We start from the raw sequence: 27,251 nt of genomic DNA on the forward strand, positions 1-27,251 counted from the left end.
GCGGGGAGGGGAGTGCCCCGTGGACACCACTGGCACAGCCCATACACACAAAGTGCTGCCCCCCCGGCCCCGCCGCGAGCTCTCCCTGAGACTGCACACCCTGCCTGGCATTGGGCGTTGAGCCGCGAGGCCCGGAGAGCCCAGCCAGGCCGCCATAGAAGGCCTTAACCACCACCGACCCCAGTCATAGGGGAACAGAGGCATCGGGGTGAGTGAGGTGGGGCCTACGACCATCACGGCCCCCACGTTGTGCCAGTACGCCAACATCTCCGGCAATGCCCCGGTTCACCAACACCAGTTTATGATTGCACCCCGCAACCTGGGCGCAGGAAGAAAAGAGACACCCAGCGGCTTGCGGGGCCGCCGCTACCTAGAAAACTGACGCACCACACCGCCTACACACTCTGGGTACTCCGATAGCACCGATACCGAAGGCCTCCCCACCAACTCGAACTTAAGGAGCTCCCCTTGCAAGGCGCATACACCACAGAGGCCCTGTCTGCTTCAAGCACCCCACTGCCCCCACCCAACCACACCTCGCCTGCCAAAGAGGGAAGCACAGGTCGTCGACTGGCCCTAGATAGCCACAGAGGCTGTGCCGCAGTGGGGCGTGCAGCCTCAACCGCCGCCAAGAAGCCTTTGAAAGGACCCTGCGGGCATGCTCACTCCCAGGGCTATGTCAACCAAAAGTGCCCGAAACAAACAGACAGACCACAATGGAGTCCTTTACGGCCACTGGGTCGCTCAGGCCAGATGCTGACGCTGCCATCAGGGAGACATCGAGCGTGGAGACTGCTGAACCGGCAAACTCGCAGCTATTGGAGGCCATCATGACGCTCCAGAAAACCATGGAAAATAAAATTGACGCTGTAGCCATCGATCTGAACCTACTGAGGCAGGACGTGCGCTCCATAGCCGGCAGAACAGAAGCTTTAGAAACCCAGGTGCGAGTCAACACTGAAGCTAAGACCCAACTCCAGAAAGAAGTTGACGCCCTAACACAGAAGGTAAAGAACCTGGAAGACAGGGCCGATGAGGCGGAAGGGAGAGCCTGCAGAAGTAACATCAGAATTATTGGCCTGCCTGAGGGTATCGAAGGTAATGACCCCACAAATTATGTCGAAAACCTCCTCATACACGAATTTGGAGCAGGGAAACTATCACAACGCTTCACCATAGAAAGAGCCCACCGATCCCTCACCAAGCGGCCACCCCCTGGAAACCCGCCTAGACCCATCATAGCCAAAGTGCTTAACTACAGGGACAGAGAAATCATTTTAGCCTTCTCAAGACAGGGCGGCACCATACTGCGCAATTCTGCGAAGATCGCCATTTATCCAGATTACACCCTACAAGTCCAAAGGAGCAGGGCCCAATTCAATCACATCAAAGCCATACTGAAGAAAGTAGGCCTGAGTTATATGCTACTATACCCGGCCAGACTGAAAATCCTGCACAACAACAGAGCCTACTTGTTCGAGACCCCAGAGGAGGCCAGTGAATGGATGGACAGGGAACAGGTCCCGGATCTTGAACCGAAAGAGCGCACACCTCAACAACCAAAATCACGAAGAACCCCCCACCCCCCCAGCCGCCCCCAGGCAGCGCTCACTAGAATAATTGTACCACACTACTAAAGCGGTGATAATGATATATCAGGAGCCAATCCAGACACGAGACTCTGCACAGTTGCACCACCAGAAGTTGCACCACTCCTGCCCCCAGGAACTGTTTGGGTAGTTTACCCGCCCGTAGAGCACCAAGGGCCTTAGGCCTAATGGAGCAGAAACGGGGAAGTCAGAACGGGGGAAACCTCGCTAGATGCGTTTTGTTAGCAGTTGAGTTAAAAGTTTACGTTCATAAGGAAGGGAGCCCCATGCAGGGAACCCAGTTGAAGTTATACAGGGAACAGACCAAGACCACTGGCAGCAGAATCATCGAGGGACGGCCCGGGACCCCCCGGAAGCTAGAACATACCACGGGGCCGCCTTGTGACCCACCCGCCGAAACAAACTCGCTTACAGACCATGGCTGACGACATCAAAATAATGTCCTGGAATGTAAGGGGCCTAAACAGTTATGTTAAATAGCACCGCATCCACTCCTTTCTGAAGCGCCATAAAGTAGGAGTCGCTCTGTTGCAAGAGACCCACCTTAACGCACCTAAACTAGCAGCACTAGCCAAAGCCTGGAGGGGAACCCTGATAGGCTCCACGTACTCCTCCTATGCGAGGGGTGTCTTGATATGGATCGCACCTTCCATCCCCTTCACCCTGACCCAAACCAAAACAGACAATGAAGGCAGAATGGCCCTGATGCAAGGCACCATAGAAGGAAGGAACCTCTGTCTGATCAGCACCTACGCCCCCAATCACGACGCCACTGTCTTCTTCCGCTCACTATACACCCACCTGAGCCCGAATAGCGAAGCCATAATAATATGGGGAGGCGACCACAATTGCACCCTGGATCCCCGCATGGACAGATCGGACAACAAGCATACCAGCCACTCCCCACCCGCCAAAATACTAAACTCCCTCACACACCAATTCGCCCTGAAAGACCTATGGAGAACCCAACACCCTGATACAAGAGCCTATTCCTTCTACTCGTCTCCACGTAAAGTCCACACCAGAATTGATCACCTATTTGTGAGTGAGGAGCAGACGGCTCGGTTCAACAACACGCAATACCTGGCCAGGGTGCTGTCAGACCACTCCCCCTTGATTACCGCATGGACACTAATGACCCCCAGGCGCCCTATTCCGACCTGGAAACTCAGAAGCGAGGCACTGCTAGACAACACTTTCAATGAGCAAATCAGGCAAGGCACAATACTACTGGCAAACTAACACAGATAGCGTTCAACACATACGCACAGCATGGGAGGCTTACAAGGTCGTAATTGGAGGGGAAATGATTGCCGCCGCCGGTGGAGCCCAGAGACACACTACTGCCCTGCTTGCACGTACCGAAACAGAGCCGAACGTCCTGGAGGCAACGCCATCCCCTGACCCGGCCCATATGCACAAAATAATAGAGCTTAAACAATCTTGCCTAACACATAGGGAGACGCTGGGGAAGCTGAGCTACGCGAGTTACACCGCGAAAAACCACGCCCTGGGGGATAAACCTAGGAAGCTGCTAGCATGGCTGTACAAGCGCGAGACCCCCAGATCACCCATCTGCCAAATCAAGAGCATAGACGGCTCCAACACCCACACTCAAGCTGGGATTAACCTAGCGTTCAAAGAATACTATCAGGCCCTATACTCAGACCCCACCCCTCCCAGTGACACGGACATTGAAGATGCCCTCGACACCATTGAGTTGCCCCACTTGGAGGAACATGTGGCGGAGTCACTGGACGGCCCCATCACCCCAGATGAGGTCGCGGCGACCATCAGGTCACTACTCTCAGGGAAGACACCAGGGCCGGACGGGCTTCCCGGGGAATTTTACAAGACCTATGAAGACTTACTAGCACCACTACTATCCCAGGTATACAACGAGGCGTACGAGATGGGCCGCCTCCCTGACTCCATGCGAGAGGCCACCATCATCCCCCTGCTGAAACCCAACAAAGACAGCACCAACTGCGGCTCATACAGGCCCTTGTCCATGCTAAATGTGGACTACAAAATACTAACGGCACTAATGGCAAGGAGACTACAGGCCGTCATCCCGCACCTGATCCACTCAGACCAAACCGGGTAAGTGCAAGGTCGATCCATTACGGAAAACCTGCGCAAGCTGCACCACGTCATATATAGCACCGAGGGCAGCCCGGATAGATGCGCGATGGCGTCCTTGGACGCCTCCAAAGCTTTTGACTCGGTCCGGTGGAAATGGCTCCATGCCACGCTGGCCAAGATGGGATTCGGCCCAGCTTTCTTAAAGTGGGTCAAACTCACCAACACAGACCCCACGGCCAGGGTGCAAACCAATCACACATTCTCCGACAAAAGGAACCTCTCCAGAGGGACCCGACAGGGTTGCCCCCTCTCCCCCTTACTCTACATTTTAGCCATCGAGCCAGTCGCCGCATACCTCAGGCAAGAGTACGGTGACGGGGGCATAACATTAAACGGGGTGACCCACCTAGTTTCCATGTAGGCCGATGACATGCTCCTCTACCTAAAAGACCCCGAACACATACTACCCTACATACTGGAGACATTGAGAGGGTTTCAAAGATGCACAGGGATCCAAATCAACCACAACAAGTCTTGCCTGTACCCTCTAGCCGCCCTGAGCAACACCAAGGTAGAACACCTCCCCGCACTAACCCTCAAATGGGAGCCCACCTCTTCTAAATACCTAGGCATCAAGATCCACCGCGATCCCAGAATTGAACATGCACTGAACACCGAGAATGCCAAAGTTGGCTTGATTAAATCGATGGACCTCTGGAGCAAATTGCCCCTTTCAGTGGCCGGCAGAGCGGGACTCCTCAAAATGGTAGCATTGCCGAGGCTACTGTACTTCTTCACCAACGTCCCGTACAACATCCCCCGGCAATACTTCAATGAGTTAAACAAACTCTGCAGAAAATGTCTATGGCACGAAGGAAGACACAGAGTCGCCCTAGATATAACGCAAAGACCGTACGAAAAAAGGAGGCCTCAAAATTCCCAATTTCAAACTCTATTATCTAGCAGGCCAGCTGAAACACGTGATCCAGTGGATGGCCGACGACCCCACCTCGGACACACGCCTATTACGACTCGCAGACCCCCAGACGCTGCTAAGAGACTTACTCTGGATCAAGCCAGACGCAAAACAACATAATCCGTACCTAATCACGCTAGGCACCAGGATCTGGAGAAGAGCCTGCATGCTCGCCAAAGTGGCCAACCCCTTCTCCCCCCAGATCCCGATAGCCGCCACCATGTCGACCAGACCAGAAGACCAGAAGGTGATCAGGAACCTATGGGAACCCCTTGGCATCGCCACCTTGGGAGACCTACTAGATGATCATGGCATCCTACCGTTTGCGGAACTGCAAGAGGCCGCAGGAATGCCACCAGGCCAATTTCTCCTGCATGGAGCGACGGTGAGAAACCTCATGAAACGTTGGCCCGAGATAGAGACCCTCAATACTGGGCGCGAGGCTATTGAGAATCTGCTGAGCACGACAGAAGGCGGTCACAAAACCTCGCGGCTCTATGAGATTATGCTCAACAGTGCCTCGCAACAAGAGCTTAAAAGCAAGGCAAAATGGGAACAGGAACTCGGCACTTAGTTCGGAGACAAAGAATGGGAGACCATAACATATTACCATAAAAAGGTGTCCAGGAATGCCCGATTTCAACTCATTCAGTTCCACATCATCCATAGGGCTTACCTCACCCCGGACGTCATCTCCAGATTCAGTAGCACGGGCGCTGTGCCTTGCCTCAAATGCCGAGAACTCTCAGCCGGAATGTCTCACATGTTCTGGGGTTGCCCGGTCATATACGCCTTCTGGGCCCTAATCAATGAAAAAGCAGCCGAAGCAAACATCATACTGGACGTGCAATCACCCAAGGCGTGCATTCTGGGCTCATACCCTAGGAGCAAGAAGAACAGGCCCCCGAAGAGGCTTAAGGACCTAATGTACATTTTGGCCAAACGTCGCATTGCGATGGCCTGGAAGAGCCCCGTAGCCCCCAGCATCACGACTTGGTGGGCGGTCCTACAAAGATGGTCCGCAGCCGAAACACGAGCATGGGAACTGGCGCAGCGACAACAAAGCACAGGCACCTCCGACGACCTTTTACAATGGCTGGCCCTCACCACGTCACTGTTCTATAGCATTGAAAACAACCCCTCCGGAGAGGACTCAGACAGCCAGCATTGACCCCCATCGTGTTTGAACTGCAGCCCACTTACGTGGTTTTGGTCTAAGGGGGGAGGGAAAAGGGGAGTTATTATAATCACACAATTGCTTTGAGAATGACACTGAAACAGCAGCACTGGTGTAATGTGAAATCATAAGAAACAGTGGCGCTACCTTGCACAAAAACTGACAAAATTTGTCGCCGTACATCTACCGACCCATAATACCGTTTGTTGCCTTTTTGCTCATTGCCGTTCGCAAATTGCCTTATTGCCTGCTGTGCCAAAAAATAAAGCCACCCGTAAACAAAAGGAAATAATGCGTTAATAACGACCTTTCACAGTGTAATGAAAAAAAAAAAATATGTGCATACACTCCAAGTACTGCTTATTTCTCAGTAAAGTACATAGGCGCAATTATCTTTGCCAGTAATAGTCTAAATTAGCAAAGCAGTAACGTGTGCTACTGAAAAGGACGATTACTTGTTGTAATCCGGGGCGGCTTTGGGAGTTCGGATTACAAAACAAAATCCTCTTTCAAAATGGCCACCATAGAAATGGAAGGCAGTTATTACATACATAGCCTCTTTTCCCTTTCCATGGTAGGCTGCTCAAAGCACAAGTATGTGACGTAACGCAAAACTTGTAAATAAACATACAGCGACGTACAACCTAATAAATTGCATTTAGAAATAATGCAGTAGAATGTAAAAGAAAGCGTGAACATTTTAGAGTTTGCAAAGTAGGTATATTTAACAAAAAACTGGCAGAGACCATCGGAGTGAGTCCATTTCCAATACAATTATAACAATGCTTGTAAAGGCGGCATTGGAAATGTTGAAGATGAGGAACACTTTGTTTTGGCATACAAAAATGTTGACATCTTCGTTGAAGCAGTCGCTTTGTTTCCACAGTGAGTTCCCAGAAGTCGTCATGAGCTTGAGGCTACAGCAAAATAAATGATGTGACGTTGCTCCGAATAGCGATTTCAGCATACCGACAAAGCAGGCTTACACTCTCATTCCACATAATTATTATGGACAGGCAACCGCTCACCAGCAGTTGCATTTTGCCGTCCGAAGAAGCCCTCACTCGGAATTTGGAAACCATGGCACGCACAGTATGGCAATATATACCTCGGCGGGAAAGGTTACAGAAAGTACGTGTCAATAACCAACCTCTACCAAAAAATTTCTAAAAAAGACAAAAAATGTGCACAGTACTACACACATGTACGTGCTCAAACATGACATTTCAGTAAAATGCTACTAATGTCCATGTGTACCTATAGTAGCAAGCTACAAACGCTGAGATTTTGCAGGCACCTTAAGAGATAAAAAAACAACTACAAAGGAAGAGGATAAATCGGTTATGAAATGAAATTGAAGGACAATTAAAAAAAAATTATGCCTCGTGATTTCTAAGAAGACCAAAAAAACGTTCAAAGTTATACACAAAGCTATGTGGACAAAGCTACTGTTTCAAATAAGAAATATTAATGCTAAAAAAGGATGAGTGCAGTCATACGCTACAAATGTACAACCTGGGCACTCTGCAATATTACAGGAAAAATGTAACAGTGGAGAAAGAATACGGCAATTACATTGGCACAATTAGATGTGCGGTAATCCAACAATAAAGCGCGGTTTGCTGTAGAGTGGGCAAAAGTAAACTTACATAATATTTACTGCCTCCATTCTGTTTGTGCAAGTCAGACACCAATGTTTTCGCTTCAAAGAATCTTCGTATACTGATATTGCATGTCCCTTACAAACTTTTTAAAACAGAACGTTATCAATTGCTATTTTATTCAACCCTTTCATTCTGTGAATTGCTAGTAAGTTTTCCTTTCGCTCAAGGTCAAAAAACAATTGCCCCTTATACACTCACTCAGATGCAGGGGCGTATTGAGCGTTCAACTGAAAATGCAACTAATGTGGCCTTCACTCAGAAACCAAATCCATTCTCTTTGAAGCAACATATTGCAATCCAATCATGAGAACCGCTACTCTCATACACCTCCAGAAGCGCTGTTTTCAGCAAACACTGCAGATGGTGGCCTTAGTTTTCAAAACTTAGGACGGCAGTCTGACAGCAATTTCATTCCAAAAACATTTTAACTCACACGCAGTAATTGGTCGTGGTACACTGACCAGAAATTTCCATTTAAACGTATCACTTTGGTGACAAGAAAACTGCACTTTTTCAGTTTGTGACTTCACATCCCATTCCGCCCCCCCCTCAAAGGTCACCTTCTGAAATAGTATTACATGAGTGTGACAAGTCCAATGCTGTCTTGTTTTGGATGCGTTTCTGGCAATATCGGCGTACAGTAAAACATGAATAAAACATAGGGAGGGCACCGAAGAAAGTTGACATACTTCACGCTGTTCTACAACCAAGCAGGGAAAGAGCCACATGTTTGCGGGCACAAACTTTTCCCCCATTCAATCTAAGGGGAAAAGAGAAGTTTTGAGAACCCCGGCCCCTTATCACTTTCGCCCCCCTGCACCAAACATCACCCAACTTTCCAAAGAAAGTCAGTGCTAGATATTATTTTTTTTTTGCAAACTTTGGTGATTTATCGTCAAAAGGTAGAACAGGTATAAGGCTGCCAAAAAGTGTTCTTATGGAAACAGCAACTGCAAAACAACAACTAACGTGCTGGTGTAATATGCTGCAGTGGGTGTGGGCTACACCTAGAGATTTAGATGTATGTCCACAGATAGTTGAATGTATACATGTACATTGGTTTATAACTCCCCTGCTTATAAGGTCGTTTCAGGGTGCATGGCCTCCGGTCATGCATCCAAGACTGTACACCCTCCCCAGAACCATCTGACATGCTAACCTATACTACGGTGTATGCATTCCTATAATATGATGTGGTGGTTCTGCCCAAGGCCTAGGGTTTTAGAAGTATAGTGTATGGGCTACAGCCTGCAGCCATGCAACGAAAACTCTACATCCTGCCCACAACCACCTCAGTGATGTGCAGTGGTACGGGTGTATTGATAGGTGTGGTATACTTCACTTGTTCTCGCCAGAGACTGCACGCCTAGCTGTATGTCCATAGATATTACAATGTGTGGGTGTGCACTGGCTTATACCTCCAGCCCTTATAACTTTGTTTTTGGGTGCGTGGCCTTCGGCCAAGCACCCAACACTGCACACACTCCCCACAACCATGTAATCGATAATCAATAGTACAGGTCTACCTATGGTTGTGACATGCTGCGGTGGTTGTGGCCAGGCCCTACAGTCTTGGAAGTATGGCCTTCGGCCTATGGCCTACGGCCATGCATCCAAGACTCTAGGCCCTGGCCACAACCACCGCAGCATGTCACAACCACGGTGGCATACTAATCAATAATAGACCCATTGGAAAATGTAATGTAATAACGACATGTACTCAATTTCAATGGTCACTGACACCACGCATGTCCTTCGAACATTTTCAAGGTGCCTCCACACAGCACGGACTGAAATAGTACCCTTATTACACCCCTCATTTTCTGCACATACAAATATCCTGAACAAGGCGGCAATGGAGAATACATCATTAACAGTTGCCGCCCAAACAAACACAGTATTTCGTCCATCTCTTACTCTGTGATGCTTCCCACGCACCAACCCCCCCCCCCCTCCCACCCATCCCCCCGCCCGAGTCTGGTGCGCGTTATACATAATAAATCAAACAAAAAATAAGACATCTTATTCAGGGAACAAGGCCTTGATCTAGAATGTTTATAGGATATTGGGAGAGGGGTCACCCAAAACGAAAATAAGGTACAAAATATGCTGGCAAGCTACATTAGGAGAAGAGATCACTGGCCAAGATTGGGAGAAACTCTGGCGTATGATCCACAAACTTTCTAGATCGATTCAGATAAAAGAATTCTGGCTTAAATTTATGGCGCAATGGCACTATATACCTGTCCGCCTATCGCAAATGAAACCTACTATATCTGACAAATGATGGAGGGAATGCGATCAGATTGGGGATTGGGAACATGTATGGTTGAGTTGCCTGGGGTTAGCCCAATACTGGGGTGAAGTGAATTTATGAAATCTTTTGTATTCAATCTCCTCTCTGTTTACGTATCACCTTGTTACTTTTGATTGATGAAGACTTTAGACATCATCTGAAACCAGTCCAGAAGGCATTTGTGATATTGCAGCTGGCAGCATTGCTTGTAATCGCCCAGAACTGGAAACAAAAGATCCACCTCAAATAGCTGAATGGTTTGCCAAAGTATGGAACTTTTTAACCCTTGACTGGATGACATACTATCTACAGGGTAAACACATTTTTATATAAAGACTTTAAAATTCAGTATTGCCCTCAAAGATTGCGCCTGTTAGGAATTGCTTGATATGTTGATCAAAAAACACAGTTGTTGGATGCCTCTACTTCTAAACGGCTTTCTTTTCTGGTTAATGTTGAAGTTTATTTATGTGGCACTCAGGTGAGGATCAGGGCTGGGGTGGGTGGGGACGTGGGTTAACTGTCTGTGTTTTAACCTGAAAAACCAATCAACACTTTTTTTAAAAATTAATTTCTCCTCTAAACCGATCACTGTCCTCTGGGTCATACTGCCCCCATCCAATGACAGTGCTCTTCCTATGCCTCTCCTCTGGCAGCCATCTTCAGATTTGGTAAGCACGTAAAGTGGCAGAATGACGAAGATGAGCCGCAGAGGGCTCGGAGGGAGGGTTCGCATGTGAATCCATGCCAGACCCATGCTGGAGAACAATAGTCCCATGTAAGTAACTTAAACGTTCTCCAGCATGGGGTCTTGCATGGATTCACATGCTCATGAATAATGAATACATAGCAGTACAACATTACACAACCACAGGAGGTGGTATGGCTCAACAGAAGCAATCATCCTTACCTCTGGAACAGACTCACCTCAACAAACCCGTTGCGTAGCACTGCTTGGCCGACTCTGTACTCCTCCCTGGAATCCCTGTCGACGCAGTAGAACTTCGTGAACGGGTGCATGGACCTCCACGTAGCAGCCCTGCAGATGTCCAGCAGGGGCACACAAGACAGGAAAGCCGTCGCGCAGCGATCGCTCTGGTGGAGAGGGCTCTCGGAACGGCCAGGCAGTGGTCGGTTTGCCAACCCAGAACAGTGCATGATGCAGCTGAGACCCACCTTGAAATGGAAGCCTTGGACAAGGCCTTACCATGGATCACAAGACCAAAGTTCACAAACCGTTGTGTAGTCTTCTGAAACTCTTCATGCGTGTCACGTAGAACTGGAGGGCACGAGCAGCGTCCAGCGAGTGCAAGGCACTTTCCGGCGGCGACAAAGGTTTCGGGAAGAAAACATGCAAGGCTTGTTGAGGTGAAATTCCGACACAACCTTCGGTATGAAAGAGCGGTGTATACGCAGCACCACCCATCGATTCGTGGAAAGTCAGGTACAGTTGCTTGCAGGATAGGGCCTGGATCGCACCTAAACATCTGCCAGAGGTGTTGGCCACAAGGAAAGCCGTCTTCCATGAAAGAAACTTGAGAGGGGCCTGATGCATAGGCTCAAAGGGGTCTCCCTGCATGAGCCTCGTCAGAACCAGGTTGAGTCAGGAGCCTTCACCGGCAGGAAAGATCGGAAAAATCCTTTGAGAAACTCCATGATGTGTCGGTGGGACCAAAGCTAAGATCTTCCGGAGGACCTGGTGTAGCAGGAGATAACGGCCAGATGCATCTTGATGGAGGCGGGCGCCAGCCCAGCCTTTGCCAAGGATGGAAGGATGGAAGCAAGACACAAAGCACTACAGGTTCGATCCCCAGGTCCGCGCTTAGAAAACTCTGGGTATTAAGCACGTTCTAAATAACCTATCCTATCATATGGTCATAGCACTTAAGGTCGACAACGCCATGGCCTTGGTGAGGACTTCCTGCAGTCAGCAGGCAACTCATAACCTCCAAATTCTAAGGCTGGAGGAGGCTAGCCCTCAGGTTCAGCGATCCTGGGTCATGATGAAGGATTGCGCCTCCCTCTCTGGTGAGAAGATCTGGAATAAATGGCAACTTGACTGGAGGCGGCGCCGACCGGCTGTGGTCCGGATACCGTATATGCCTCGGCCACGCCAGGGCAATGAGTATCATCTTGCATATGCACTGTGAGTGTTGACGACTCGTAGCAGGAGAGGAAATGGAGGAAACTCGTACAGAAAGTGCCCTTCCCACAGGAAGTAGAAAGCATCCCCCAGGCTCCTCGGCTGGTGGAATCTGCTCTGGCACTTGGAGTTTGCCGCAGTCGCAAACAGATCGATCTGGGGTTTGCTCTATTTGACGAACAGGTTCTCCATCTGATACTGACGAAGCTCTAACTCGTAGCAGGAGCGCAGTTCTCTCGAGGGAGTCTGCAATGGTGTTCTTGGCTCCCGCCAGCTGGAGAGGGACGAGGAACATCCCCTGTCTGATGGCCCAGTGCCTCAAGACCTGCTCTTCCTTGGAGAGCTCTGCAGAGCGAGTGCCCCACTGCTTCCTGATGTAGGACATGATGGTAGTGGTGCTGTCCATGAAGATCCTCACCACCTTGCCCTTCAGAGACTGTAGGAACGGCTTGAAGGCTCAGAACACTGCCCGTTCCAGGATGTTGATATGCAGTTCTTTCTCCTCCGGTAGCCACAGGCCTATGGTGTGCAGACTTCCGGTGTGCGTCCGTCACCCTTCCAGGAAGGTGTCCGTGGTGACAGTCGCCTTCTATATGGAGTTTTGAAAACCTGTGCCTTCAGCGATTTTGGAGCAGAAGCCCCAGCACTATCGCCAGTCAGAACTCTTGGTTGAGAGAGATCTTGTCTGTGAAGCTTCCGGATACATGTATCCAGCAGGCGTCCAGGAATTCCTCTAGGGGTCACATCTGTGACCTGCAGAGACAGACGAGGTAGATATAGGATGACATCAATCCCCAGAAACAACTTGATAGCCCGCACCGTGGCCTTCATTGACGAAGCCGTTGCACCTTTCCTTGAATGGCTGCTAGCCTCTCATCTGACGGCAATGCCAGGCAAGACACCATATTGAGTCTGGCGCCTAGGAACAGCATGTTTTGCAATGGTGTTAAGCAGGACTTCGGAAAGTTGGAGAATCCCAGATCTGTCAGTAACCGGACGGTCTTCTCCGTGTGTCCATTGGCTAGCTCCCACAAACGGCACGTATCAGCCAATCATTCAGGTATGGATTTACGTGTATGCCCTGTAGACTAAGAAGGGCCGCCTGTTACGCTCTCCTGGTATCCACGGGGGCGCCACACGATACTGCATGGAGGTCTAAGCGATATCCCAGACCTCTCTCTGCTTGGTTATGTGACAGACATTGGGTAGCGCCTGTAACAGGAGAATGGAGGGTTAAGATACTGGTTCTGTGATGGGTGGACTCCCACCTCCCTCTGGTCCAAATCCCCTCTGTTGGGGTTATTGCTCACCTTAGGTTTTTGTGCGTTGAACTCTCCGTCCTGCGTTTCTGTGCAGGGGCCTGTGGTTGGTGCGGGTGTTCCGTGGACCTAGTTTCTTCACTGGTCCGTGTGCCCTTATATCGGGTACAGACCGGCTGCGACTCCGACTCGGCTTGCTGTCTTCCAGGTGAGTTATGTCTTTTTCCGTCTTTATTCGGTCTCTTTCTTTCCCTCAGTTTTCTCTGTCTTCTTGCTCCACTACGCTGTCCCCTAACAATGTCTTTTTGTTTTCACAGGGATGGTTGCAATCTCGGAGTTGCCGCACCGATGGCGAAGACCACAGTGAGTTATTGATGCGGAGCGCTGCGCTGTTTATTGGTGTTAATTGCTAACCTGTGTTCTCTTCTCTTCGTTGTACAGGTTGCGGTGATGTTCCGGAGTGATGAGCGATCGAAGCGCTGCTTGCCCAGGTAAGTGCTTTGTTAATGCTGACCTTGTTCCTTCTCCCTTGCAGGTTGCGGTGAAACCCGGAGATGGGCGAGGTAAGAGAAGCGCAGGGTGCTGCCAGGACTCGCTGCTTGCCCAGGTAAGTATTGTTATTAATGCTGTCCTTTACCTTTGCAGGTTGCGGCGAACTCCGGAGATGGGGGAGGTAAGCGAAGAGCAGGATGGATTCAAGGCCGGTTACTACACAGGTAAATGTTATTGCTTGCTAATGCTGTTCTTGTTCTTCCAGGTTATTATTGGAATCCGGATCTAGGGCTTCAGGACCGGGCCATCAGAGAAGCAGATGAGCAGGAACTGGACACAGTGAGTGTTACGCTGCAGGAGTGCAGAATAACGCGAAGCGTGTTCTGTTGTTTGGGTGTGGTTTAAATAGCCTAGTAGCCTAGGTAAAGTAGTTCCAGGCCAAGTAGATCCCGGCCCAGCCACACCCAAAACACTAGACCGCATGGCTTGGTTCTAAAGAACCGAGTTGTGTAATAGGCCTCCATTTTGGATTAAGGTCCAAAACTGGTATTGCTTTATTCCTGCTAACGAGCCTGGCGCCAAAGGCGCCAGGACTGACTCCATGTATGGTTCTGATGGAGTTTTAAAGGCACTTGGGGCTGGTGTGAAGGGCTCTAGCCCCACTGCTGCCAGGGGGCTGTTATACCTGTGGGGGTCAGGAACATGGATCGTGACAACGCCACTGGTGCCAGGCATTTAGTGAACGCTCTGGGGGCCGGCTTCAAGCCAAAAGGTAGGGCCTTGAACTGGTAGTGCTGTTCCTGCACCACGAAACGCAGAAACTTTTAAAGTTTCTTGTGAAAGGGGACGTGGAAATGGGCGTCCTCCAGGTCCAACAATGTCAAGAAGTCAACTTTTCCATTTGGCCGAGTACGTGTTGCAACGTGTCCATCCTGAACTTTTGGGACTTCAGGTATTTGTTCAGACGTCGTAGATCTAGGATGGGTTTCCAGCACCCGCCTTCTTTCTGACTCGAAAGTATCTGGAATAGACTCCAGAGCCCTGGAGCCGTAGGGGAATCAGCTCTGTCACCCCTTTTTGCAGTATGGCTCATACCTCTTCCAGAAACTGAGGGATGTGCTGTTCCTGACGGGAAATCAGGGGGGGATCCGCGGACACCTGTGTTGGTACTCCAGGGTGTGTCCATGCGAGAGCGTCCACCATCTGTCAGTGGTGATCTTACTCCTCGTCAGCCGGCCATCCAAATGGGTGCACGAGTGGGGGCCCGATGTCCTAGTCGGTTCAGGCTTGCTTCAGCACCAGGGTCCTGCCCTGCCGGCGATGGCAACGCTGTCCTCCGCTACAGATAATCTGCTGCTTATTGCAGATCAGGGCAGAGTGGTGGCTTTGATCCTTTTGGATCTGTCAGCCACATTTGATAACATCGATCACACCATCCTGGTCAGCCGTCTGTCAGCTGCTGGTGTGTCGGGCTCTGTCCTCTCGTGGTTCCATTCTTTCCTATCTGACCGTTACCAGCGGCTATTACTGCAACCTTTTCTCACTGCAATTGCAGCTTTGTTGTGCGGGGTTCCGCAAGGCTCGACCTTGTCTCCCACATTGTTTGATATTTATATCCAGCCTCTGATCGCTCTGATCCGCTCCCACGGCTTTAGATGCTTCTCGTATGCTGACGATACACAGATCCTGGTTCGGCTTGATGTACTCCATCCTGCCAATGCAGCTCAGCTGCAAGATTGATTATCAGCCGTGGGAAGCTGGATGAGCGAAAATTGGCTGAAATTAAATGGAGAGAAGACGGAGGTTATGGTGGCGGGTGCTGACACCATCCCGTCTCTTTGGACTCCTTCATTTTAGCCATGTGCACTGGGCACCTTTCCTGCAGCGGTTTTGACAGTTAAAAAGCTAGGTGTTAAATTATCGCCTCTCTTTCTATGGCCTCTCAGATCGGTTCGGTCTGTCAAGCGGCACACTTTCAACTGAAAATTCTCAAGAAGGTTTTACTTTTCATTACATTTCATTTACGTGCCCCAGTGTCACTGCTTTGGTCCTTAGCAGAGTTGACTATTGCAATTCTGCATCTGGCTCAGCCCGATTATTTAGTACATCGTTTACAGGTGCTTCAGAATTCAGCTGCAGGCCTTGCCACGGGTACTCTGTACCAGGAGCATATCTCACCCGCTCTCAGGTCTCTCCATTGGCTCCGGTGGCCAAGCGTGTGGCTTTCACATTCCAACGTTTGGTGCATAGGGCTTTTTACACCGAGTGTCTGCAGTCTACATCTTGTCCTTATATTCCTGCTCGGGCCCTGCGCTCTGTGGATCGCTCCCTTTTGGCCGTGCTTTTTCGGTCAGAGCAGCAATTTTATAGAATGCCTTATCGGCCGCCCTGCATGCTTGCCCGACTCGCATACATTTCCGGAAAGCTCTGAACACTTTACACTTTAGGTTTCTACATGTCTGTAATGCTTATGTTTCAGTCATAGTGCCAAGTTGTCTTTTCGTGTTGGTTGCGCTGTACTTCGGTACGAAAACTCATAACATAACCATAGGCCTGGGAAAGGCCTCGGTAGGTTTCTTGCGTTGAGGATCTGGAAGGCTGTCTGCACGACGTGGAGAACCCTTTTGAAGACCTGCTAGACTTTCCCATGCAGGAGCGAAAAGAAGAGCTGAGCTGCTGTTGAGTGTCCAGGGAACGGGCCGTCACTGGATCAGTCTTAATGGCCTGCAGGGACTTGTCGACGGCCTTACCAAAGAGATTCGCTCTGTTGAAAGGGCATGTCCAGCACCTTCGCTCGGACCTCCTGGCAGAAATTAGTGGCTTTCATCCAACCGTGTCGACGAATGCAGACACTGTTCCCCATTTGCTGGAACCCTGCGTCAGCGATGTCCAATGTCACTTTGATGGCGTGATCCAACGCCACTTCTCTTTCCTGGAAGAGAGCGATGGCCTACATCTTCTAGGATCGGTCCCAGCTTGTATCACAATTCCCTGTCGTACCTGGCTAGGATCGCCAGTGCCTTGGCCGCCTTGATGGTGGACGCCACGGTGTAAATCACCTTCTTTCCCATGGCGTCCATCCTTTTCCCCCCCCTCGCTGTCCGGAGGGACCGAAGCCGAGGAGGACCAGTTAGCCGAATGTTTCCTCGCGGCCGCCGACACCACCGAATCCGGCAATAGCTGCGACCTCAGGCACCTGGGTACTGAGTCCGGCACCCTATATTTCTTCTCCAGCCTATCCCGCTTGGCTGGAGCCGTACAAGGGTTCTTCATGAGGGCCAGGCCCTCCTCCCAAACATCATCCTAGATCCTGTCCCATCTAGGCCGGGGACTCCCGTCTATTGAAAAGCCATATTAACTACTTGCAGAGAAACCTGTGATTGAACATAAAGGAAGTTTGAACTGTAGTTGTGAAACTTGTGAAGAATTGCCAAACCAGAGGAGCTGAAAAGCGGCCCTGGAAATCGTGTTGTGAAGAAGAACCAGAAAGCTAGGGGGAAGGGCCTTGACACTTGGGAAAGGGAACCCCTTGGCAAGCAAGGAGCTGGAAGAGGCTCAGAACTTTAACACTTACTCTTTTGACGTTGAGAATCCCACACAGTGTATATAAATAGAGGCGAGGGCAAGCGTAGGATTTGGACACAGAAAGCTTTATTTTTTACTTCCTGATGCAGACTATCCTTAGTTTCCTTTAGGTAGGGAAATTCCATGTTAGCATAGGGCAAGATGGGTCTTTTTACGGTCAATAAAAGTTTTCATCCCAAACTCCATTTCGGATGTCCGTCTACTTTACTTCATGATGCCTTCACAGGGAGCAGATAAACAAGGGAGTGAAAATCCAGCAGGGGAGGAAGGGCAAATGTCAGCAATGGATCTACAAATAACATGGGGAGGAAACAGTGGGGATCACCCAGTCATTCCATGTATGGCCCTAGGTGCTGGGTCCATTCACCGTCTACTCCCCACCATACCTGGTGTGTTGGGGAGTCGACAGCTGACAGTTTTGTACATAGATCATGGCTATTGTTGCTAAACTCTTATTTAGGACTAGTCAGCAAAGTTATTTACGGTTATTTTTTGGGTTATGTTTTCAAATATCCACTTCCTTACATTGAAGTTCTACACAAATTAACTTTGGACATGATGACAATTATGCTTTTCTCACTTGTCTAGAACAAATTATTTGGGGCTAAAGAGATAATGACCGCTTTGTGAGTTGCCACAAACCAGATTCTAACACATTTTACTCCAACCTACAGTTGGAGTAAAATGGTCTCTAATTCTTGTACTGGTGACATTTCTTTACCAACCTTAGCTCACCCAGTTAGAGGTGAGGCAGGAGGGAACAATCTAGAAAACAGGTCCAGGTAACTGAAAAGGGCTGTGGACTTCACAGGGTCTTGAAAACTAAAGACAATACAAAACAGTTTAAAGCTATCAAGCGCATAGATACTTACAATTAGTTGTTTTAAACCTACAAAGGATTGATCCACTAGGTTGGCAGTTAAAACTTGTCTCTTAAGCGCAGCTTGTTCCCCCAAGAAGCGTAGCATTAAATCTCTCAATGCATCTCCCTACAAAAGAAAATACACAGGTAATTATTTGCGCATCACATCAGCTAAACATGCAGCTGCAAATGCAGGCACCACTGCTACTTTCTCTTCATCCAATAAAGGCTGTACAGTGTGAAACATTGTTGTGTGCACTCCTGCAAAAAGCTACATATATGCATGCCCTGCTTACTGGCTTGTCCATTAAGCAGTTGGACTTAGCTGCCCAAACGTCACTGATCGACTCCTTGGCGTTTGTTAAATAATAGTTGATAAACATGAGAGAGGCGTTGATGTTTCCTCACCAACAACCATATAATTAATTCCCCCTTGCTTTCGGAATCCTACAGATTTTGGGATTCTACCCTGGTTCCTAGTTGAAGAATTACAATCTTAAAGATACAGAGGCTAAGGTTCTGTATAACAGATTTAATAGTGCAATGTTTGCAAATCAAACCAAATCATGGTCGCAATATCCAGAGTTTGCCACAGGCCCTAAGTGTAGGGAGTATGTCAGTTTTCCTTCCTAGACAAGACAGGGTTCTTAGGCTTCCATATGCTCACCTAATGGTAGCTCCCAATGGGTACATAAGCACTGTACGTGTTTCTACAATCTCCAAAACCACTTTTGGACAGCAAGCATTGAAAGAGGTGGTAAAACAGCCAAGGCCAAATTTTCACGAGGGAGTGAAGCAGGTGGAAAAGACGCTAACGCAGGTGTCATTTCAAATAAATGTGAGGTTCATAAATTAAAATAGTTTATATCTAAGGTAATTAAACCATTGTGTGCAGCAAAAGGCAGTGTTAAATGAAGAGCGTCCACAAATCTTTAGTTGGAAGCATTTGTTCATCACCAAACCTTAGGGTTAGGGTAAAACGCAGGGTCAGAGGCAGCCACAGGTCTTACCTGAGCGTGGCATTAGTCCTAGGTGATCATAGGGGGCCCATGGGTATGCTGGATGACTTTCAGCGCACCGCTGGTACGTAGCTAGTTAGGAATAAAGGATAGTGTAATGCAAGGCATAAATTAGTTTTCAAAAATTGATTATCAGAGTTTCAATTTCAAAATGTTTGATTAGCAAACCGGCCCATTTGATTAGTAATTTTGTACTAATATTGTTAATGTCACCAGAACTTATTTGTACCCAAGACATGAAATTAGCAATAATACAGCAGTTGTGTACCGCTGAAATAAGACATTAGCGAGAGGAGCGAGGCCTTTCTAATTCTTTAAACTTCAGCTACACCTGCAGATCGGGTAACTTAGTTTACCTAGTCAACCTAAAAGAAATGCAATCGACCCATAGCAACAGAGGACAAGACATTTCAAATGTGATTTCTGTAAAATGGTGCATGTCACTATAAACCCACTTTGTTTGGCACACTGCTGTCACCCAGAGGCCAGCCATGCACAATAAACTTTTATTGCAGTAGATCTGTAGATGTACAGACTGGATGGAACTATTGATCACTACTTTGCGTAAGCATCTAGTTTGCTTTGTGTATTCAGCATGTAAGAGGAAATAAAGACTAAGCAGAGAGGACTGTGTAGCAGACAGAGAACTTGACAAATTAGGTGGAATATTGTAGTTTGCGGTTATCTCACTTTCAGGGTACCTGGTATAAAGCAACAGGGTGGTATGGGTTAGTTGCGCACCAGTTGCAAGATGTATGCAACCTGCAGGTTACAGAACTAGGCTTGCCATCAAAAGCATTTGATCATGTACATTTTCAAAAGTGTTCACTCGTCGATATGATGCATCTTACCCAACAAAATGAATATAGTTGACACTATGAAATTTAGATACACTATACTGTAAAGCATGAGATCAGGCAGTGTTTTACAGTATTAATACTGTAATTATGCATTATAACAACTTACATTTTATAAAGTTGACACATACTGGTCTTTGCCAGACAGGATACAGAAAGCTTAAAGTATCACCATTTACTTTTGGTTTGCAATTTGAAAAAGAAATTCTTACCTAGCACTCCCACACATGCCTTTGGCACTTAAGAGTGGAGATGATTATTGCTGCACATTCTCTCCATTCACACTTGAAGTGAACAGAGAAATGCAGGGTGAGCTGTGCTTTAATTGAAGAGTGCAACTTAAATAGCTAACTCTGGCACACAAGTGTCCATTTGATTAGCAAACCTACAGAATTGCATAGCAAATTGCTATGCGACTTTGCTTATTTTATGCCTTGTGATTAATCCAATGATTTTATCAATCCTTTCCCGGAGGTGGCCTCTCTTCATGTGGTCAAAGGATGGCAACGACTACCTGGTCCCGACACATGGGGGCAGGCAGTGCTTTAAGTGGGGTAAGAAATTGAGGGGGGGCCCTCATTTGGGGGCGTGGCATCAGCTGTGGGCGTGGCCTAAAAGTGCACAAAACATAGTAGGGTGCGCAAACAAATATATAAATGTAGTAGAGCATTTATATATTTGTATGCGTACTAGTATGGTTTGTGTATTTTTCAAGCCTTCTTTTATAAACATTGCAATGTTACATATTTCTATGTTTATAAAAGGTGGCTTGAAAGTGTACAAACCATAGTAAGTTGCGCACACTTGTGTGCTTACCTTACTACGGTTTGTGTACTTTTCAAGCCACCTTTTATAAACATAGACATTTGTAACATATTTCTGTGTTCATAAAAGATGGCTTGAAACGTACAAGCCATCTTTTATAAAGCGTTGAGGACGGACAAAACCCAAGGTGGTTTTGTCCGTCGACAAAGCTTTATAAAAGATGCCTTGAATTGTGTACGTTTCAAGCCGTCTGTTATAAACGTAGAAATATTTCTACGTTTATAAAAGATGGCTTGAAACGTACTCAATTCAAGGCATCTTTTATAAAGATGTGCCAAAGGAGACAGGCACCTCGGGCTCAGTGATCGCTGCTCTGAGCAGAGATCACAGAGCCCAAGGCGTCTTTCACCCTCTGCGAACCCGCGGGCTCCGTGATTTAATCTACATATTAAATCATGGAGCCTGCGGGTTCACAGAGGGTCAGTGACCTGGCGATGGCCAACAAAGGAACTGTAACTTCCCTGATGACCCCTCAGATGGGGGGGGTCATCAGGGAAGTTACAGTGACTGACAGAAGTGCCAGCCAGCCTCAGCGACGCTGTGGCTGGCTGGCACTTCTGTCCACTTGCCTAACGTTACACTGGCGGGCGCATCTCCCGTCGCGGCTGCGGCCGTGGCGGGATAATGCGTCCTGCCATGGCGTGGTGCGATTGGGGGGCCCCGGCAGGGCCCTGGCTCAGCCCCACTTTTTGGAGACTGGCGGGGCCCGGCCCCGGCAGGCCCCGGCCCACTTAAAGCACTGGGGGCAGGCGATCGTCGGGGGGGTGGAGCAACACCATTGGGTGAGACATGTATACTCCATTCTCGTTTAAGGGACACCACTTCAGTACCTCAGGCCGTCATGGCCTATTTCGGCAGTAACCCTCAATATTCTCCAACACTTAGTCATCGAACTTTTTAAACATCACGTAGTTACATCAGTAACAAAGACTGACACAAGGAAGAGAGCAACCGGAATGAAGTGCGCTCAGCTAGACCAAAGTGAGCGGTCTAGCGGTTGGAGATATACGATTGGCTCCAAACACCACCCCCTTCAGTAACGCAGGAGTTTAATAGATGGAACCGTGTAGATCCGACCAGTTAATGATTGCCTGGAAAGCCATAGCGACGTGCAGACTGCCACCAGCTGCAGAGATGCGGGAGGGGGGTGCGGGAAAGATAAAGAGAAAGAGAGAGACCCAAGCGGGGTCAGAGAAGCCAAGGGAGCCGTTCTAAAGCCAGCGAGCCCACAGTGGAAGGTTGGGGGCCCCGGGAGGGAGCTGGAGAAGGCATTCCTGGTCCCTAACTGAAACAGGAGGCAAATTCCCTACAGTTTACATCACAAACTGAGCTGCATAGTTCTTGTATCTGGGGGAGATACAAATACACCAATGATAAAAGGAACTTGGGGAAAAGCATATGCCCTCAGATCTTGATAGATAATGAATATATGAAAACATGGTAGGATAGTATACCAGGTGTTTTGGGAGTCAGAGTATCAAAAGGAAGATTCACGCCCTTAGGATTGTGAATTTCAATGAATGTGGGAAAGACCTGGGTAAGGGAGTCATTTCCCCTGGAGTGAATCGCAACACCAAGAGGATGGGGTTTTCCTCTTTGGCTACAAAGAACATGGTTATTATTTTGAACTTTTGTTTTGGTGGCAAGAAACCTAGGGAAGGGAGTCATTCCCTTGAACTGTGAACATTATCCCGTTGGAATTTTTGTTGGATATATTCCTTTTTTCTGAACTTGAACACTTGTGCACTTTTCAAGCCAAATATCAATGCCCTCAACACCTTAGAGTTACTTTTAGAATGAGAGCGCTAGGATAGGATGTTGTACACAGAACATTTTTGCTTTGGACATCTTGACACAGGACATGTCCTTAATTTTGGTTGAGGCAGGGAAATACCTCCTAGATTACGGACAGCGAGGCATTTTCCAGCCCCTTTATTATTATTTACTAAAAGTTTATGCCAACCACCATGAGTCTTCTGTGTGTCATTCCTGGTACCTCACAATAGTAACTTGGACAGTCAGTGGTTAGCTGAAAATGAGGTGGTCCTGATACTCAGCAAGTAAGAGAGATGGTATAATCCGTAGCAAGACAGGTTTCTATATTAGCATATACTGTCCAGGTGTCAGGCACCTCGTGGTTTTGTTTATCACAGTCACTTTTTAAGAATATGCTTCACCAGAGCTCAGTTGGGATGGAGGATAGACACAGTCCAAGACCTCTGGCGAGAAGAGACTGAGTTGAAACATGTTGTCCCGTTGTGGCCACAGCTCTTGGATTTCCTTTGGCGAGACTGTCAAATGTTCAGATCCCAGGATGTATGGTTAGTGTGGTACCATTGAAGGGTGTGCCGAATAATGATGTAGGAATGTATAGCTGTACAGTAGGAGTGGGTAGTAGTTAAGTGTTGAAGTTGTTTGTTATTACTACTAGTTGAAGTAGGAGGAGTAGATGTGCTTAAGCGTTGTGCAGTATAGGAATAATGCAAGTGGAGGTGTGGATGCGGCAGAAATGTATACAATTTTGTTTGGTTATGCTTAGAGAGACTTTTTTTATATAGGTTTCGGTATGTTTGGAAAGGTTTTGGTTAGAGGTAAACCTTATCTGTAGGGTGAATAGTTGTGTATGGTTGCCTGTAAGAGTGATCACATACGTGTGTATCAGAGAGAGTGCATCAGAGTTAGAAAGATAGATGATTGGGGAAAAAAGGTGGTGTGTTGGGTCTGTTTTCATATACCTTGTCTGTGTGACTGAAAGCCGAGTGGGGGTGGCCCTACAATGCCTGCTACAGGAGTTGCACTGGATTCAGTTGGAAGGTGAAGCCGGGGTGGTGGCCACTGGTGGGTCCTTCTCTGAATTGTATTAAACTTATTGGATGTAGCTAAATGAAGCAACTTGAGGGGAGACTTACCTATGGGTCAAGTGATCTTTGAATATTTATTTTATTTATTTATTGGGCATGTGTATGGTGCCTATACACAGGTCTATCTGGGCGCTGTAAGACAAGATGGAGGGGAGGGGGGTAAAACATAGATTTTTTAAAGCTGTTTTATATTGGCTTTGTGGCAATCCTAGCGTGAAAGTGCATGACAAGCAAGTGCATGCAAAGGGGTGGGGGTAGAGGGAGAAGTGCAGGAGAGAGGTACCCCCACTGGGGGTGGCGGGCTAGTGCTGGTCAGGGCAAGGCAGAAAGAGGGGGTGGGGAGGAAGAGTGCCGTGGAGAGAGGACTAATTTGGGATAGTCTGGGGAAGGGTGCACGAGGGCAAGTTCTGGCAAAAGATGCTGGGGGGGTGGTCTGGCCCCTGTATGACTCTGAAGGGACCAGGCCCCAATTGCAGCAGCAGATGGAGAGTTTAGCACGGGGGCCGAGAGAGGAGAAAGGAAGATCTTGAGAAGTTAAGGAATTTAAGAAGATCTGGCTCAAGTCTGGGGTGGGTGGGTGGGTGTTTGTTCTGTTTCAGAGGGAGGCACCAGCCGAGGAAAGGGATCTGCCTCCCACTCTCTGCATGGAGAAACGTTAGACCTGCAGAGAGTTGGAGCCAGAAGACTGAAGGACTCTGGCCGGGAAGTATTTCCGGAGAGAAAGCTGGATGTAGAGAGATCTCAAGCCGCACACAGCCTTGTGGATGATGCAAAGGGTCTTGCATTTGATCCTTGCCGTCAACAGGAGCCAGTAGAGAGATTTTAGGGCTGGTGCGATGCAGTCCCTGGGCTTGAGGTCAAGGATAAGTCTTGCAGTCCTATTGTGGATTACTTGTAGGGGGCGAGGATAGGAAAGAGGCAGGTTGAGGAAGAGGCTATTGCTGTAGCCAAGCCTAGAGAGAACCAGGGCTCTGGAGACATTGAGCTTCCTGGGGGGAAGGTAAGGAAAGGTAGAAGGCCCCTAAGGAGATGAAGCTGAAAATTCGACTTCTTGGTAAGGTCTGTGATGTGTGGAGAGAGAAAGAGAGGAGTCAGAGATGATCCCAAGGCTTTTAGCCTCAGAAGGAGGTGAGGGGGGGGGCATGGAGTCTGGCCAGAGAGTGGGAGGGGAAACAAGGAGCAGGCATGCCAATGAGAAGGATCTTTGTCTTACTGGCATTAAGGCAGAGATCATTGGCAGAGCACCTTGCCTGAATAGCAGCCCGGCAGTCGGGCATGAGGGAGGAGGAGGAGGAGGAGGAGGGAGGGGAGGTTGGGGAAGGCGGCCTGAAATAGAGCTGTGTCTCGTCTGCCTAACACTGGAAATGAGGGGCAAAAGTGGAAATCATGTGGGCCAGAGGGGCCAGGTAGATGTTGAAGAGCCATGGAGATATGATAGAGCACCGCGGGATGCCACAGGTAGAGAGAGGTGGAGGAGAGAAAAGGACCCATTTGCATTTGGGAGGGTCTGTTAGAGAGAAAGGAGGTCAAACACACCACTGCCCTGTCCGTAATGCCAAGGGTATCATGGAGGCGGTTTAGGAGGACGGAGTGGTTGACTGTGTCAAAAGCGGAGGAAAGATCGGGGTGGATCAGGACAGAGGGTGTGTTAGAGTCTAGGTTAGAGAGTAGGTCTTCACGGGTGTTCAGGAGAGCAGTTTTTGTGGCTCTGGCTGCCCTGAAAGCAGATTGATCATGGAGGCAGCCAGCCATTTCGGTGTGGAGGGTCAGTTGGGGGGTGACCAGCTTCTCCATGAGTTCGTCCAAGAAAGGGGCGATAGTTAGTCGGACAGGAAGGGTCAGCGGGCGGCTTTTTTTTTTTTTTTTAAGGGGAGTGTGCACACGACACTTCTTAAGGGGATGAGGGAAGGGGTCTGTGGCAAAAGTGTGGTTGCAGAGGTCAGCCAAGCCAGGGGTGAGGGTGGCAATGTTGTCTTTGATGGTTCTGGAGTAGCAAGGGAGCACCTGTTTAGAGGAGACTTTCATAGGGTGGACAACTCTAGAGATCTCATCTGGTGCAATGGGAGAGAAGGAGGAGAGGGTCAAAAGAGGTGAGAGAAGGTGGGATATAACAGAAGAAAACGGCTCTTAAATGATTTAAAGGTTGCTCCAAATCTCTAAAAAGGGTTTTATAACGTGTCTCCATCCGATCGTGATTCTTCTGCATCTTCTAAGGCCTTTTGTTCCCGGAGAGCAGAGACTTCGATCTTTGCACATTTCGTCCACCCTGGTGCAAAGGAAGGTTTGCAAGAGTAATTTTATCTGTAACTATACTTGAGGCTGTGCAGGATTTTTTATATTTAAGTAGTTTATAAAAAAAGTTATGTTAGAACAAGTCACTGGCTTGTGTAGATGAGCTGCCTGGAGTGTGCTGCAAGTGCGACCATTCAGCAAAGACTTGACTAGTGTCACAAAATAAAAAGCAGAGAGAAAATATCAAATATAAAAGCAAATGTGTGTTTTAAAAGGGAAGACAAAGAACAAGATCTATAAAGGTACACTTTTACTTGAATTCCGAATCAGCTAGCCTATATACCCTTTTCTTTTCTAGTTTCTCAAAGGTTTTGGAGCAATAGAAGAAGTTGTCAATTTTCGCACACTCCTCGTTCAGACCGGGGAAGCAGCACAGACCGTTTTTTCAGGGTGCAATACATTAATAAATACATTAAACAATATGTTGATGAATCCTGCAGAGTAATCAACGATCCCCAATCTAAAAGCTCCTCTCATGTGGCCAGGGGCAGGCAGTTACTGCCTGATCCTGACTCTGCGGGTGGTAATATGAGGGAGGAACACATGGGAGGAGCTAGCCGTCAGGGAGACGTAATGACTTCTGTAGCAGGGACACAGTATTCTTCTCTTTACGAGGAGGAAACCCCATAATCCCTAAATACCTGATGGCATGTTACCCGTTTGCAAATCCTTCCCATTGTAAAACCCAAACCACTGTATGAAAAACCTACCCAGCAAAATAACATTTACCCCTCAGGTATACATTCAGCATCCCTGGATTATAAAGATCTTTATCTGGATAGGAGTTCTGAGCAAATCATCACTGCACATAATTCTGACTATCTTTATTCCAACAAATATTTTAAACCATATCATCTTGAGACATCTAGAGCATATATGGATTCCAATAAATCCCATAACAGCTGGGGTAATGAGATGAAGATGAAGCACAGGGAGTCAATGTGGAGGAACTGTGACTGAAGTGTAGTCTAGTTCTCCAAAGCTAAATGAGCTGCGCGGGACATTTAAACCTGAAGGTTACCTACAGCGGAGGTTAGAGAAGGAAGCAAGGAGAGAGGCAGTAGAGTACGCAGAGAGGGAAGCGGGACAGTAGCAGAGGCAGTCGAAAGGAGAAGAACCGCAGGGAGAGCGGTCAACGTTTGCCTGCAGCAGGTTGGCAGCATTGTAAACCAGACAAGAGCGACTCTGTTAGAGAAAAGGTGAACAACGCGCAGTGGGGGCAGGGGAGACAAAGCCCTGCAGAGCCGC

At 48.3% G+C, this 27,251-nt stretch overlaps 1 protein-coding gene across 1 annotated transcript in view; it reads right to left on the reverse strand.

Moving 5' to 3' along the window:
- Positions 1-27,251, reverse strand: part of TRAPPC12 (trafficking protein particle complex subunit 12) — a 1,223,059-nt gene that overhangs the window by 1,003,225 nt on the left and 192,583 nt on the right. Inside the window, exon 3 of the mRNA XM_069606031.1 lies at positions 18,160-18,276. Within this exon, the coding sequence (XP_069462132.1) occupies positions 18,160-18,276 (117 nt within the window). The remainder of the gene's footprint in view (positions 1-18,159; positions 18,277-27,251) is intronic.

This window comes from Ambystoma mexicanum, chromosome 4p (genome assembly GCF_040938575.1).
Source record: "Ambystoma mexicanum isolate Mex_15411 chromosome 4p, UKY_AmexF1_1, whole genome shotgun sequence".
NCBI lineage: Eukaryota > Metazoa > Chordata > Amphibia > Caudata > Ambystomatidae > Ambystoma > Ambystoma mexicanum.